At 32.4% G+C, this 15,967-nt stretch overlaps 1 protein-coding gene across 1 annotated transcript; it reads left to right on the top strand.

The window, feature by feature from the left end:
* The first annotated feature begins 8,358 nt into the window (after positions 1-8,358).
* LOC112711089 (Bowman-Birk type proteinase inhibitor A-II-like) lies at positions 8,359-9,410 on the top strand. The gene is made up of 2 exons (XM_025763635.2): positions 8,359-8,745; positions 9,035-9,410. Exons 1-2 carry the CDS (start codon positions 8,653-8,655, stop codon positions 9,263-9,265), a joined length of 324 nt encoding a protein of 107 aa, XP_025619420.1. The 5' UTR covers positions 8,359-8,652; the 3' UTR covers positions 9,266-9,410.
* The last annotated feature ends 6,557 nt before the right edge of the window (positions 9,411-15,967 follow it).

Genomic DNA, 15,967 nt, shown 5'->3' with positions numbered 1-15,967 from the left:
CCATGTTAAATCCGACTCACATATACGGTATACAAAATCAAATTTGCATCCACGGCCAAAAGGGAAAAAATTTTTGCATTGAGTATATTAAACAACCACTGCTATAGTATTAATTTATACTGCCACCTTCTGCATCAAACAAAACCGCTGCAGCAAATGTTCCCTTCAATTGGACACTACTATACTTTTCTTTTGCAGGAACTCTAACTATGGAGATAACACCTGTCTTCTACACATGCACCGTTTTTTCATTCTACACACTAGCATTACCTTGCAAACTATTATAATTGCCTTTGGGAGGCCCTTACTAATTTGTGATTTTGTCAATGTTTGCAATTTGTGTAAGCCACTCCACTTAGCTCACACATGTATCTTTGATACTTTGGTTATTGCATGTTAACCTCACACGTGTATGTTAGAATTTCAGGATTCCTTAATTCAAATACCAATTCATAATCTATTAAGAAAGAAGGTTGAGAACGCAAAAGCGTATATATCTAAATTTCTGCGTACGATTGAAAAAAATTGGTTTTTATGATTCTTTGATCTTCAACTAAAATCTACTAAATCTTTATTTTAGATTAAATAACAACTCTCTAATAAGACGAGTTGTAATATATATACAATATATATTTTTTTTAAAATTATTACAATTTTTACTATTCATACAATTTCATTTTTTAGAAAAATTCTCAAAAAAATATTATAAATATCATATTAGAAGTTCTGTTATATTATAAATTTAGTTATTATTGTTTCTTATGGTTCGTAGTTGATAATTAGAAAATTTTAAATATCTATTTATTATTTTTACATTTGTTAATTTAGTTTTTTTTTATTGTTATTGCTCAAATTTTATATATATAATTTTTCAACCATATTAGGTATATATTAAAAATTAATTACTAATATTAAATACACATTAAAATATAAAATATATATTAAAAATAAATTATATATATATATATATTTATAAACAAATATATAGCGATTAATTTTTAATGTCTACATAATATTTTTGATAACTTTTATTAACATAATTTCTCATAATATTCTTAATTAATGCTCCTAAAATACTTATTTTTTTGTTGGTGACTTCCTAAAATACTTATTAACAGTAGATGGAGTTTTCTCCGTGAGAAAAAATATTGGAGAGTTTTAAACATCATAGACCATACCATGTTATGTTATTATATTGCTAGAAAGTTTAGGGATCATTTTATAAAACTGATTTTTTAAAATGACCCTTAAGTTTTTTAAAACCAAATTTAAGAAATTGAATGTCAGTTAATATACATTGAATTGTAGTTAATTAGTTTCATAATTAAAAAGAATTAGTTAATTATGAGTGTTCACTGAAAGGTTTACTGATTATAATTTTTATTTTTCGGTTCTTATTATTTTTTGGTAATATTAGACAGATAAAAAAATAACAACTTAAATTTGTCTAATATATCATTTATTAATCGTGGCTGTTTTGATTGATTTTTTTTTTCAAACATTATTGTTCATTTTATTGTGGATCTCTTGATCCTTGCCATGTTAATTCTCGTCGAATTTGTTTTCAATCAACTTTCTCTTCTGTTTCTAGTCTCTTAACACCTTAACTTATGTCTCATATATATATATATATATATATATATATATATATATATATATATATATATATATATATATATATATAATTTAAAAAAGAGTATTTTATTTTAATTTTAATAAAAAATATCATGTAATATATTTGTTATTAAATTAGTTACATAATATAATTAAATTTTAATTTTAATTTTAATATTTTATTTTTAATTTTAATTAAAATTAGAGAATATTATGTTATATATTTTGATTGTAAGATTTATAATTAATTATTAATAATAATACATAAAAAAGTAGAATAAATAAAAGATCGAAAGAAATAAAAAAAAAGGAAAGAGTTCATTAATGTAAAAAAAAGATTTAATTTTAGTTATAGTAAAAAGTAACCTGTAACGTATTTTAATTATAAAATTTTATATATATATATATATATATATATATATATATAGCCATTATCGATCTTGCGGGTCAGGTTGTTGCCGTGCTCAACTTCTTTCCTCTTGTGGGCGTCATCATTACATTATGGTGAATTTAGTTGTTGTGTAGCGCACTTGATAGTTGAGTGCATGAAACTTGTGCAAGTTATGTTTGTTGTCCTGATATGTTGATTTTTTGTTTTGATGAGCATGTGTTTTAGGGGTGTCATACCAGTTCTGTGGGATAAATTATTCTCAACTATTTTATGAAGAAATTAAATTGAAGCAGAGAATTTTTTTTTTTAATTTTATCTTATCTTAGGTTTTGTTCCATATTAGGATGCGTGTGTTATGTTAATTTATACTGCTACTTGATAGTTCAATGAACGAACGAAATAGATAGACAAATGTTTATTATCCAATGGATAGTGTTAGGGAGTTAATTGTCACGGCCTTGGACACACTCCAACGCTACCGTGTCGGCACTCGGACTTACTCAACCTCTTGAACTAAGACCAAGTCAGCCTAACCCTCAATACTTAGCAAGAAAGCTAAGAATACAAGAGAACACAAGAGAAAGGAAGCTTTGGTGGAAAAACACTTTATTGCTCAAGTGTGGTTACAAATGATTCACACACACCCAAACTCTAACTCTCACCCCTATTTTTAGCCATCCACCTCCTCAATGGATGGTTAGGATTAAATCTAATCAACGGTCCAGATTAATCATCCAGAACCTTCTTTACAAATATCTATCCTACCACAACTCTCTAAATGTTTCTAGATTATTCCATACCACTCTTTATACTTCTATATACATCTATACTCTTTTAGAATACTCTATGACCTTCCAGAGTCTTCTAGAACCTTCTAGAGTATTCCGGAACCTTCTAGGACATTCTAGAACGTTCCGGAACCATCTAGAGTATTCTCAAACACTCCAGAAAACTATACAAACACTGTTAAATCTAACCTTCTAAAAATTTACCGTGACATTCTCCCCCACCTAATGCGCAGACGTTCTCGTCGCGTTCTGTTCATGATAGCGCTCTAGGTGTTCTTGGAATTGCCACAGATCTTCACGAGCTTCCCAACTAGCTTCAGTTATCGGAAGTCCTTTCCACTTGATCAAGTATTGGATACTTGGTGGTACTCCTCTTCGTCGCACGACGCGATTAGCTAAGATCTCTTCGATTTCTTTATCAAAGGATCTAATCACCACAGGCGGAGCACGACTCGAGTCACCTCTACTCGGTTCATCTTGGTCTTCATGATATGGTTTAAGCATACTCACATGGAAGACCGGGTGGATCTTCATAGAGGGAGGGAGTTGTACTTTGTAAGCAACCTCCCCAACACGTCCAATGATCTCAAATGGCCCTTCGTATTTGCGAATTAAGCCCTTATGAACCTTGCGAAAGGCTTTGAATTGTTGTGGAAGAAGTTTAATCATTACCTTGTCTCCCACTTGATAGCTTGCATGCCTCCTCTTCTTATCAGCCCATTTCTTCATCCTCTTTGCAGCTTTGTCAAGGTAAGAACGAGTGACATCTGCTTGTTCTTCCCAAGACTTAATCATATGATAAGCTCCAGGGCTCTTCCCTGAGTAAGGGGAAGGAAGAGAGTGAGGTGTAAGCGGTTGTTGTCCAGTTACAATCTCGAACGGACTCTTACCTGTAGACTCACTCCTTTGCAAATTATATGAGAACTGAGCAATGTCGAGGAGTTTTGTCCAATCTTTCTAATTAGCGCTTACAAAATGCCTCAAGTAACACTCGAGTAAGGCATTCACTCTCTCAGTCTGCCCATCGGTTTGAGGATGGAAGCTTGTTGAAAAATGAAGCTCCGACCCAAGGAGTTTGAACAGCTCTGTCCATAGTCGTCCTGTGAAGCGTGGATCTCGATTACTAATGATGCTCTTAGGCAATCCCCAATATTTCACCACATTCTTGAAGAATAGTCGTGCTGCCTCCTCTGCAGTGTAGTCAGTAGGGGCGGGTATAAAGGTAGCATACTTCGAAAATCGATCAACTACCACAAGAATAGATCCAAACCCCTCGGACTTCGGTAAGGCAGAGATGAAATCTAGAGATACACTTTCCCACGGTCGCTCTGATGGAGGTAGAGGTTCCAACAACCCACTTGGTGTCTTATTTTCAATCTTGTCTTGTTGGCACACAAGACAAGTCTTCACATAGCTCTCTACTTCATCTCTCATTTGAGGCCAATAATAAGAAGATTCAATGAGTGCCAAGGTCCTTCGCTGACCTTGGTGACCAGCCCACTTGGTGTCGTGGCATTCTCTTACCAACTTCCTTCTCAGATTTTCCCACTTAGGAACGTATAATCTTCTCCCTTTTGTGTAGAGAAGGTCGTTTTCTAACCAAAATCTTTTGGTCTTACCTTCTCTAGCCAACTCCACCAACTTCTTGGCTAGTGGATCGTGATGCAACCCTTCCTTGATGGTATGCACAATATCTCCTTCAACCATAGAAATGGCCCCCATCCTGTATGGTTTTGAGATAGGCGGTTTCACTCCTAACTCCAATTCAATGTTGTCATCCATCTTTCTTCTAGGTGGTAACTGCTTTGGCAACTCGAAAGGTATCACATCCTTATTTTCTTCAAGGACTTCCTTGATTTTATAGGGAACATCTTCTCCTTTGGCTGTTGACTCCTCTTGTAGTAAAGTCAAAGACATCATCTCCTCCTTCTTGAAACCTTTCTTGAGTTGCATGGCAGACAGTATCGGTGGTCCGCCAACTTTAGAGACTGTAGGGACCATGCATGGAGACCCTTTCTCCATGACGCATACTACGTCGTAGTATGGCATAGGTATTATATTTGCTTTCCTTTGCAAATCGAGTCCGATGACTATTTTAAAATCGTCCATGGGTGCTACTGAGAAATCCACAAGGCCCTTCCAAGAACCAAGATTCATCTCAACCCCTTTTGCTACTCCCTTAAGGGGTTCCCCCTTGGTATTCACGGGTTTGAACCAGCCATTCTTTTCGGTGATCTTTAACCCAAGCCTCTTTGCTTCATCAGGCGTGATGAAGTTGTGTGTAGCACCAGTGTCGATCATAGCCATGACGGGTTTTTCATTGATAAAGGCTTTGACATACATCAAGCCTTTCTTTTCTGCAGTGCTTGCCTCTTTGGCCTTCACAGCATTTATGTGTTGGATAGATCCAACACACTCAGTTACTTGAGTTTGAACTTCTCGTTCCTCAGCGATAGATGCCAAAGTCCCTAGCTTGGGACAATCCTTCATTTGGTGTGGTCCCTTGCACACGAAGCATCCTCCTTTGGGCACGAAAGCCTTATTCTTTTCTTCGTACTCTTTCTTTGAAGAGTATTTTCCTTCCTTCTTGGTTGAGAAACTCTTCCCCTTGTCTCCCCCACCTTTAGCAAAACTAGGCTTGAAGGAAGACTTGGGTTTAGAGTCTCCCCTATGATACTCAGTGAGTGATTCGGCTACCACGATGGCCTCATCGACATCCTTAACATTTCTTCTTTGTAGTTCTTGCTTTGCCCAAGATTGGAGTCCATCAATGAAGAAGAACAATGCGTCCTCTGATGCTAAGTTGGGGATTTGAAGCGTGAGAGTAGTAAACTCCTTTACGTAGTCGCTAATCGTACTCTTGTGCTTCAACTCCCTCAACTTTTTCCTTGCTTCATAAACCACATTCTCAGGGAAGAATTGTCTTTTCAATTCCCTTTTGAAATCTTCCCATGTGGCTATGTTGCAAGTACCCTTTTCCATATCTACGCACTTTCTCCTCCACCACAAAGTAGCATTATCAGAAAGGTAGAGAGCTGCAGTGCGTACCTTTATTGCTTCTTCGACCACCCTTTGGCCTTCGAAGTACCTCTCCATTTGCCATAGGAAGTTCTCCACCTCGCGAGCGTCCCTTACACCCTTGAACTCCTTTGGCTTGGGGAGATCAATCTTTGTCGTCTCCCTTATAATGGTTGGTCGAGATTTCGCCTCCTCGAACCAAACTCGAACTTCCTCAAATAACTTCAAGGAATTCTCAAGCTTCTCTTCGATTTGGAGCATGCTTTCTTTGAAAGCATCTAGTTCTCCTAACACGTGAGTCTCGAGGGTCTCCTTGTCATGTTCTATCCTTTGGAACCGCTCATCCATAGAAGATAGAATATTTTCCAACATAGAAACTCTTTCTTCTAAGAAGTTAGAGTCCTTACCTCTAGGCTCACTTGAAGAACGTACCTTCTTGCCTCCCCATTGAGAAGGAATAGCATCCCTTCCCCTTTGAGACTCAACATGCTCCATGGTGATATTAGAAGCCATTCCCACAAACCACTTGTGCTCCCTCTCGAACCTTGCTCGGATACCAAATTGTCACGGCCTTGGACACACTCCAACGCTACCGTGCCGGCACTCGGACTTACTCAACCTCTTGAGCTAAGACCAAGTCAGCCTAACCCTCAATACTTAGCAAGAAAGCTAAGAATACAAGAGAACACAAGAGAAAGGAAGCTTTGGTGGAAGAACACTTTATTGCTCAAGTGTGGTTACAAATGATTCACACACACCCAAACTCTAACTCTCACCCCTATTTATAGCCATCCACCTCCTCAATGGATGGTTAGGATTAAATCTAATCAACGGTCCAGATTAATCATCCAGAACCTTCTTTACAAATATCTATCCTACCACAACTCTCTAAATGTTTCTAGATTATTCCATACCACTCTTTATACTTCTATATACATCTATACTCTTTTAGAATACTCTATGACCTTTCAGAGTCTTCTAGAACCTTCTAGAGTATTCCGGAACCTTCTAGGATATTCTAGAACGTTCCGGAACCATCTAGAGTATTCTCAAACACTCCAAAAAACTATACAAACACTGTTAAATCTAACCTTCTAAAAATTTACCGTAACATAATGATCTAAGTATATAATATGTATAATAGGCTAAATTTTTGATTTATCACAATATATATAAATTATTTATACACTAAAATTAATTATTAAAATTAATTATTAATATATTTGTATATAAATATATATATTATTTAATTTATTTTTAATATATATTTATATTTTAATATATATTTTATATTAACGGTTGATTTTAGTAATTTTAGTATAAACGTAGTATAATATATTTTCATACGGTAAAAGAGCAATTCCAGTTTTTATAAATATAAATCTTTATGGGTAGAAAACAAAAAATGTAAAAGCAGTTTCATTCTAAACCATAGAAAAAGAATATTTAAGGGTGGTACTCCGCTCCTAAATTATTAATCACCATATGTGGCCAAACTGGTTTTCTTCTAGTGCTTTGCATGGAATCCAACAAAGTCATGTGACCACATACAGGATACAGCTGACACGCGTGCAGAATTAAAGCTGATAAGGATAGAGCAGTCCTTTTCCATACACACGTGATTGCCTTTAAATTAGAAAAATCTCTTCAATATGACAATATCCGGCTAATTTTTTTTATACGAAAAAATTATGTATTTTTGTAAAAAATGTGAGTATTTAGTGTAACTACAAATGAGTAGATTTTTTAGGTAGAAAGTCAACATATGAAAAAATGTGTTGGACACATGGCAGTATTTTGATCAATATGTAAAGAGTATATTAGACATATGACAGCATCTTAATCAATATGTGGAGGTGTGTTGCACTACACGAACGTGTTGCACAATATTTATAAGACTATAAAATACTTCAAATATCAATATTCCACTAAAATACTATTTCTCTTTCCATATTAAAAATAATTTATGACAATATCCATTTGAACTTATATATCCCACAGTTATATCATTAAAAAAGGTCTTTTTATGCAATTATGTTATATATATAAAAAAATTAATTATTAAATTAATTATTTATATAAAATATATATTAAAATATAAAATATATATTAAAAATAAATTAAATAATATATATTTTATATAATATATAATAATTAATTTAATAATTAACTTATATATATATATAACATTTTTTCTTTTTTTCATAAAAGTTTTTATAATATTATTAGATGGTCAATAAAGTAAGTTTTTTATTAAGAAAAAAGAAATGTATCATTTCATTATTGCTGTAAAGATATTTTACTAATCTTATTTTCAAACTTAAAATTATAAATTTTACTAAACCATTTTTAGTATATATACATAATAATATATATAATTTTCAAAAACCAAAGAAAGATTCAAATTTAATAATTATAATGAGAAATAACAAATAATATTTGTATTATCTTTTATGCACATATTTTTTATTTATAAGGAGTGCTAGGGTTAGCAACTTCTGTGATTTGTAGCTATTAAGTAGTTATTAATGATGTTTTTAATAATGTGAGATTTCATCCAATAGTGTATGATTATTTATTATTTTTTTTTGCTGATTACATGCTTCTTTATTTATCTTTCTTTTATAATACAAAAAATAATTTTTTTATATTTTCTAAGTTATTATCAATTTTTTAATATTAAAAATAAAAAAGTTTATGAAAGAAATATAAACGTGCGTAATAATACATGATCACTCATTATAAATTAAGTCTCTAGTTGTTCTTTCCTCTTCACCAGAGTCCTAACCTTAAGAGTTATACACAGCGAAAGAGATTGAATTAGGAGTTGAAGAACAGAAGATGGTTGCCAAGGTAGCACTGTTGCTTTTCCTTGTGGGACTTTCAGCCACCGTTGAAGCTGTCCGCCTTGACCCAAGCTTGATGCTCTCACAGGTGAGCGTATGTCCAGAAAATTTTAATAGTAACAAAAACAATACAATACAATTTTACAAATTTTTATCTCAGCATAATCTCAAACTACGATAGGACAGAAAGATAAAAATTAATCGTGTATCTTAAAAATCAGTTATCGAATATAAAATATATATTAAAAATAAATTAAATAATATATATATTTAAATATAAATATATAATAAGAGTGATATTAGGTGTGCATGGTATTTTTGGATAAAAACACATAAATTCGTATATTTTTAAACAAATTTGGTATCTTAAAAAACAGGTGATAAACAATATTGGCGAAGCATCATCATCTTCAGACGACAATGTTTGCTGCAATGGCTGTCTATGCGACCGTAGGGCCCCACCATATTTCGAGTGTGTTTGTGTTGACACGTTCGATCATTGCCCTGCGTCTTGCAACTCCTGCGTTTGCACAAGGTCTAATCCTCCACAGTGCCGTTGCACCGACAAAACTCAAGGCCGTTGCCCTGTAACAGAATGTCGTTCTTGAAGCAATTAAGTTCCCTTAATAAATAATAAATTGCATATGCAGTGTAACTTGCATATTGCAATGTATGTGATGATGAGGCAAAGTCACCTTAGACTTTGTTTTCATGTATGGAAAATCATGAATAAAATTGCTTCCTTAAGATAAACATTAGTATTATTGATGTCCATGCATTTATTGTTTATGTTGTTTGTTTAACCTTTTATTAATAACCTTATTAACACAAATTAACGAACTTTAGTTAATAACCTTAGTTAACCAACCTAATTAATTGATTCCAAATAAAAAGGGAATATATCTCGTTTAGATTTGTTCTGATAAGACCCAGCAGATTTGTTCTTGCACTTATCATCATTACCATAATCAAATCAACAACAACCACACATTTCCGATCCATTGCCCATTGGTATGGTGGTATGGACATCGCAACTACCTGTGGCTACTGGCTACCAAAGCCCTGTTGGAACTCGTTAGTTGTTACTGTTTCAGTGTGCAACTTTCCAAGTTTGGAATTGGGACTATCATCAGTGGGTGAGCTCAAAACAAAATTTTGGGGTTAGATAGAAGATAATTATCAAGATGCTTTTGATATGTACTCTATTTAAGATAAGTTCGTCTAGGCTCATTTTTTTAATTTGGGTAATATTGTCAAATTTAAAGTCGTTTTTTAAGGTCTCATTCTAAAGAATTAAGGTCAAACTCATCAGATGCAATTCTTTGAACTTTTAGAGGTTGTATCTCACTTTCTTTGTGATTCATTTAAGTAGAAGAACTATCTAAAGGTGCTGATATTGTAAAAGTTATATGTTCTCGTTTTTGAATATTAGCCTTCTTCTTAAAAAATGCATCAATTTTTGATTTTTCATGATTATTTTATATAAAAATTTGAATATATATCCTGTAAATTATGTAAAAAAAAAGTTAGAATGACAAATATTAAAATTTATAATATTTATTGAATCTTTTTTATCAATTTATACAAATACAATAATATCAATACTTATTGAATATTTTAATATTTTTTATTATATAAAAAATTAAATTAAATAAACAATAAAATATAAAATAATATTAAATTATATAAATAAAAAATACCTAATTTTTTATATTTAAACTCAAAGGTAAAGGGAATGTTGCTTATTGAATAGAGAGCTGCAAAATGCGAATACACTCAATTCAGTCCAAATCTAACATGTTTTGAATATTTAAAACAAAAAATTATTGTGCAATAAAAGTAAGAGATGAAGATTGAATTTTGGTATTTTAAGTCGTAGCAAAGTATTTGAGTCAACTGAACTAATTTTTTATTTTTTGAAAAAGTATTACTAATTTTTTTACCAAAAGTTTGGGGGTCATAGCTCCCCTTGTCTTAACTATGCTCCGTCCATGTCTATCATGACTTAATGCAGCATTTGTTTTGTTGGACATCTTCATCACTTGATGGATACGGTGGTACATATTTGTTTTTTGGTTTATTAGACACAAATTTTTTATGGTAGAAATGCAGTTGACTTTACGTGAAGTTGATATCTGAGAGCCGTTAGATGATTTGACAGATTTGACTAAATTTTCATCTAATGACGCTCAGATATCAATTTTACGTGCAGACGACTTCACTTGAATGTTCACCATTTTTTATAGACACTGTGGTACACAAGAGCACATAAAATATATATTTTTTATGTCTCTTTTTTAATTTGAGACACTAAGATACAACTTATAATACACAAATTTTTTAATTTTATCTCTTTTTTTTCTTTAATTCTCATTTTATTTATTATTCCCTCTATTTTAGTGATATTTTTTTCACAGAAATAATATTGATATTTATAATTTATTGTTCTGTTTAATTTATAATTACCAAATAAAATAAAAATTTTTTGTATCTTATTATATTTATATCTTTAATATTTATGTTTTTTGGGTCTCTGTCTCAATCCATACATAAATCATACGCAACCTAAGGGTTTGATTAAACTAAGCTAGAGAAAACGTACCTATTTTTGGCGCATTTCATGTAAGTAGGGGTCTCCCAGGCCTCTAGAATGGATTGAGTGAGTTTGAGAAGCTTTTTTGTAATCTTTCCACTCTGATCTTAAGCTTTCTACACATCTAATTGGGGTGGCTTATGCAATTTTTTCCTTTCAACCCAAATCAATCAGTATATTTACCAGTTCCTTCCAAATAGTATAGTCATCAATTGACTGATTTGGTTGAAATTCCTAGCTATTTGTTTTTCTTTCTCATATTAGAAACATCAATAGCAAGGTGTGGTATTAGTAGAGTGTAGTCTTAAAAACTGTTTTTATCCTAAATAAAAATGATGATGAGTATAATAAACCTTAAGAGAATATATAAATATACAAGTAGACGGAAACTAAAATTTGAAGGACAAAAATTAAAACTTGGAGAGAAAATTAGAATTTGAAAAGAAAAATAGGATTAAGGAAATAAATGGTAATTATTTATTATACTAAAGAATATTTTTGACAAAGAATATAATTATTTTGTTTGCATTTACTTATTCTTTAAAGTAAGATATTATTGACTTTAAATGTTTTAATTTCTTATTTTTGAATTTATTTAAATACATTTAAAATTCAATAAAACTATTTTTTTTTAAAAAAATTCAAACAAAGACTTTATCATCGGCCTGCTCGGCAGAAATATAAGCAAAGGACACGGTGGTCCATTTCCTTTTACTATATATTAGAGAAAAAGATAAATTATTCTCTGACTTTTTTATTTGTGCATATTTATATTTATAAAAATTTAAAAATATATTTAAATTTTTTTTGAAAGTTTGATTATATTAATTTTTAGAATTAATTTGTTTAGTTTTAAAAATTCTCCCATATAAATATTTATATCGACTAAATTAGTACAATAAAAATTATATTTAATTTTTTTATTAAATCTGATATACTCAAATAAACAATAAAATTAATTTATCTATATTTAAAAAAAAATAAAAAATTTAAATATATATAAATTAAAAAATTAAAGATCTATTTATCATTTTCTTGCATCTTTATCCTGGACCACTTTGCAAAGTTTGCTACCTCGTTTTTCGTATGTTTCTTTTTTTGTGGTGACTGGTGACCTGTGAGAATTGTAGCGTGACATTTGTTTGAAAATTTCGTGAATAAACTTCGTCTTTGATTTTCTAAAATGTTCTTAGTTAAAAGATTATGGAATGCGATATTTTTTTTTCAAATTTTTAAAATACGATAAGAATAAACAAAAAATTATTATTTTTTACAATGAAAATATGAATTTTTTATTTATTAAATTATTTATATATTTTTATCTAAAATTTTGTAAAAATATTTTGATAACGATTTAAAAAGTATATAAAAAATAGACTAAAGTTTAATATATAGATTTTTTTATTTTTAAAAATATTTTAGTTATTAAAAAAAATTGTAAAACAAAATTTACTTAGCGTAAAATTATTAAATTTTAAATTTGTCTTGCTCTTTTAGTCATGATACATACTTGTAAAAAAATATCAAAATATAATTTTTAAAATATTATTTAAAAAATATATATTTAATATTAAATATTTTTATTTTAAAATATTTTTATTATTAATAAAATTGAAGAATATTTTTGTCATTATATTAAAAACTTGGGACCAGTTTTAGTATTTTATTCAAAATTTGGTGAAAAAGAAAATGTAATACTAATGAAAAAGAAAAAGGGAGAAGGAAAGAAAGGAAAACGGGGTGGTAGTGATAATTTTTTGCATGTTTTCAGGAAAACAATTTTATGTTAATATATGGTTCTTCATTACTTGAGAAAATGAGAGAGAGAGAGGAGGGGTGGGAAACACTGGAGGGGTAGCACGAGGCACCTGAGTAGAGATTTTAGGGTTTGGAATAGAAAGGAGTACTATTGTTTGAAAATTGAGTCATTTTCTATTTTTATAGAACATCTTTCTGAATATATATCGAAAAAGGAGCTGTATCACTTGTTCAATTGGACAGGACGTATAAGTGATATTTATTTATCGAAAAAACAAAAAAATGGGAGCATATACATTTTTGCCTTCATCCGATATACAACAAAGGGTGGAGCTATGAAGGCCATTGCGGAAATGAATAGAATGAGGTTACGGGACAAGGTCGTTTCGGTAGGAGAAGCCCGGTATCGACGTATGAAGGAAACGACGAGTATTCAGAGACATCAAGTGGCACTGGCTGTTCAGAATACGGTGAAGGTTCAAGCGCAACATGGGGCTAGCTGATAAACCACTATTTTATGGTTTATATTGTATTTAATTGAGTAGTTTTATCAAGCTTTTCACCCACTTATTCATATGATTTGCATGATTTTACAATTCCTTCCTAGTTTAGTTCTATGATTGAAAACATGCTTCTTTGGTCTTAATTTAGCTAATCTTAATCCTCTCTTATCACCATTCGATGCCTTGATCTGTGTGTTAAGTGTTTCAGGCTTCATAGGGCAGGAATGGCTTAGAGAATGAAGAGGAAGCGTGCAAAAATGGAAGGAACACAAGGAATTGAGGAGATGACCAGCGAGAAGTCATGCGGTTGCATGGCTCACGCGACCGCGCGAAATGGAAGAAATCAGAATGACGCGTTCGCGTGCCTGACGCGACCGCGCGGATTGGAAGCTGCACGAACGACGCGAATGCGTAGACGACGCGCATGCGTGGAACGAAAAACGCTGAGTGACGCGATCGCGTGGACGACGCGGACGCGTGACGTGCGCGATCTGCAGAATTACAAAAGTCGCTGGCAGAGATTCTGGGCTGCATTTCAACCCAGTTTTCGGCCCAGAAACACATATTAAAGTCAGGGAACATGCAGAGATTCAACATGCTTTTCATAATTCATAATTTTTAGTTTAGATGTAGTTTTTAGTGAGAGAGGTTCTCTCCTCTCTCTTAGGTTTTAGGATTAGGATTCCTCTTAAAGGATTTAAGATTTTAACTCTTCATCAGGTTCAATATTTCTTTTATTTTGACTTCTCTTCTACTTTGAGATACTTTAATGCTTTTATTTGTATTTGATTTATGTTGCCCAATTGGCTTATGAATATTTTCCATGTTAGATTTGACTACTTTGAATGAATGTTATTTGAGGTATTCCAGATATTTATGATTTTAATTTAGCTTTTTATATTATTGGCTTTAAATTGATTAACTGGAAGCTCTTAAGTTATCAACTATTCATGATTGATTGTTATGTCGGCTAATTAACTGGAATTCCACTAACTCTGGTCTTTCTTTAGGAGTTGGCTAGGACTTGGGAATTCTAACCAATTGGTTCACTTGACTTTCCCTTGCTACGTAAAGGTTAACTAAGTGGGATTAATTTCCATTCTCATAGGAGTAACTGGGATAGGACTTCCGAATTTTCATATCTTGCCAAGAGTTTATTTTATAGTTAATTATTTATTTTATTTGTCATTTAATTTACTTGTTCCTCACTTTCAAAACCCCAATTTCCATTTATACCTGCAATTCCTTGAGAAGATGACCCGAGGTTTGAATACTCGGTTATCAATTTTAAAAGGGTTTGTTACTTGTGACAACCAAAACGTTTGTAAGAAAGGTTGATTGCTTGGTTTAGTAACTATACTTACAACGAGAGTTTACTATAACTTCTAAACCGTCAATCTTCAGTTCTTCACTAGCCAAAGGGATCCAGGGACAGAGGTGAAAGAGCCGAAGAAAGAGGTAAGGAAAGGGGACCCTCACGGAAATGGGTGGACGAAGAAGATGAAAGTGCCTGTGGCAAATGAGAACCTGGTTTGGTTGTAGAGAAGTCTAATAGGCAGTACGAGTAAGGCTATTGACTATAAGTCCCTGAGGGCCATGATAAGCAAGAATTTATCGCAAGTGATGGAGGTACGAGAACTCGGAGCTTACAAAGCTATCCTGACGTTTGATAGCATTTTAAGTGCTGAAGAAGCCTTTACATTTAAAATGAACAATATCCTGAAGTTCTTCCATAGCGTCTGGAGATGGGATGAAGAGGAGCGTAGTGAAACCCGTAGGATATGGCTAGAGTATTTTGGTGTTCCGTTGCATACGTGGTCTGTGGAGACATTTAAGCTGATTAGTAGTCAATGGGGTGAAGTTGTTGGGTGCGATGAAGCCACGAAATCATGTCTTTCCTTCAGTGTGGGATGAATACAAATTGACACTTGTATTATGGATATTATCAATGAGTGGATTCACATCACCGTTGGTACTAGTGGGTTCGACGTCCAAGTTAAAGAGGTTGGAAACGAGAGTTATGGATCGCAGTGTCAGCCTAAGGATGTTAGTACTTCTGGCCTACTAAAAACATGTGAGAATTTAGGTACAAGCAGGTTGAATTCGATAGCACCGGTGATAATGAGAGATTCGGTGGTTGATGGGTTGATGGCAATGCCAAGGGAGGAAGAAGCTGGAAAGGGTAGATTGGTAATTTCCGAAAATATTTTGAATGAATGGAGTTATTGTAACTTAATTGACTTTAACATTGAGAAGGTAACGAACGATTTGGTTGTGGAAGGAATAGCAAAATTCAAGGGATGTCATGATTTACTAATTGATACGAAATCTGAAAAAATGGTAAGTTGGGATTATGGGTTTGATGGGCAGAATTTTGGTGGCTGTAAGAAACAAAATCAGAAGCAAAAAGGGGTTATGGGTTGGCCCAATGTTCAATTAAGTGGCATAAGTAATGA

Source organism: Arachis hypogaea, chromosome 9 (genome assembly GCF_003086295.3).
Source record: "Arachis hypogaea cultivar Tifrunner chromosome 9, arahy.Tifrunner.gnm2.J5K5, whole genome shotgun sequence".
Lineage (NCBI taxonomy): Eukaryota > Viridiplantae > Streptophyta > Magnoliopsida > Fabales > Fabaceae > Arachis > Arachis hypogaea.
This window is presented reverse-complemented; position numbering and strand designations above follow the sequence as displayed.

Excerpts from the sequence above, each read along its gene's own strand:
- LOC112711089 (XM_025763635.2), top strand. The coding sequence starts at position 8,653 with ATGGTTGCCAAGGTAGCACTGTTGCTTTTCCTTGTGGGACTTTCAGCC. Across the intron at positions 8,746-9,034 it reads CAAGCTTGATGCTCTCACAG|GTGATAAACAATATTGGCGA; the intron begins GTGAGCGTATGT and ends CTTAAAAAACAG.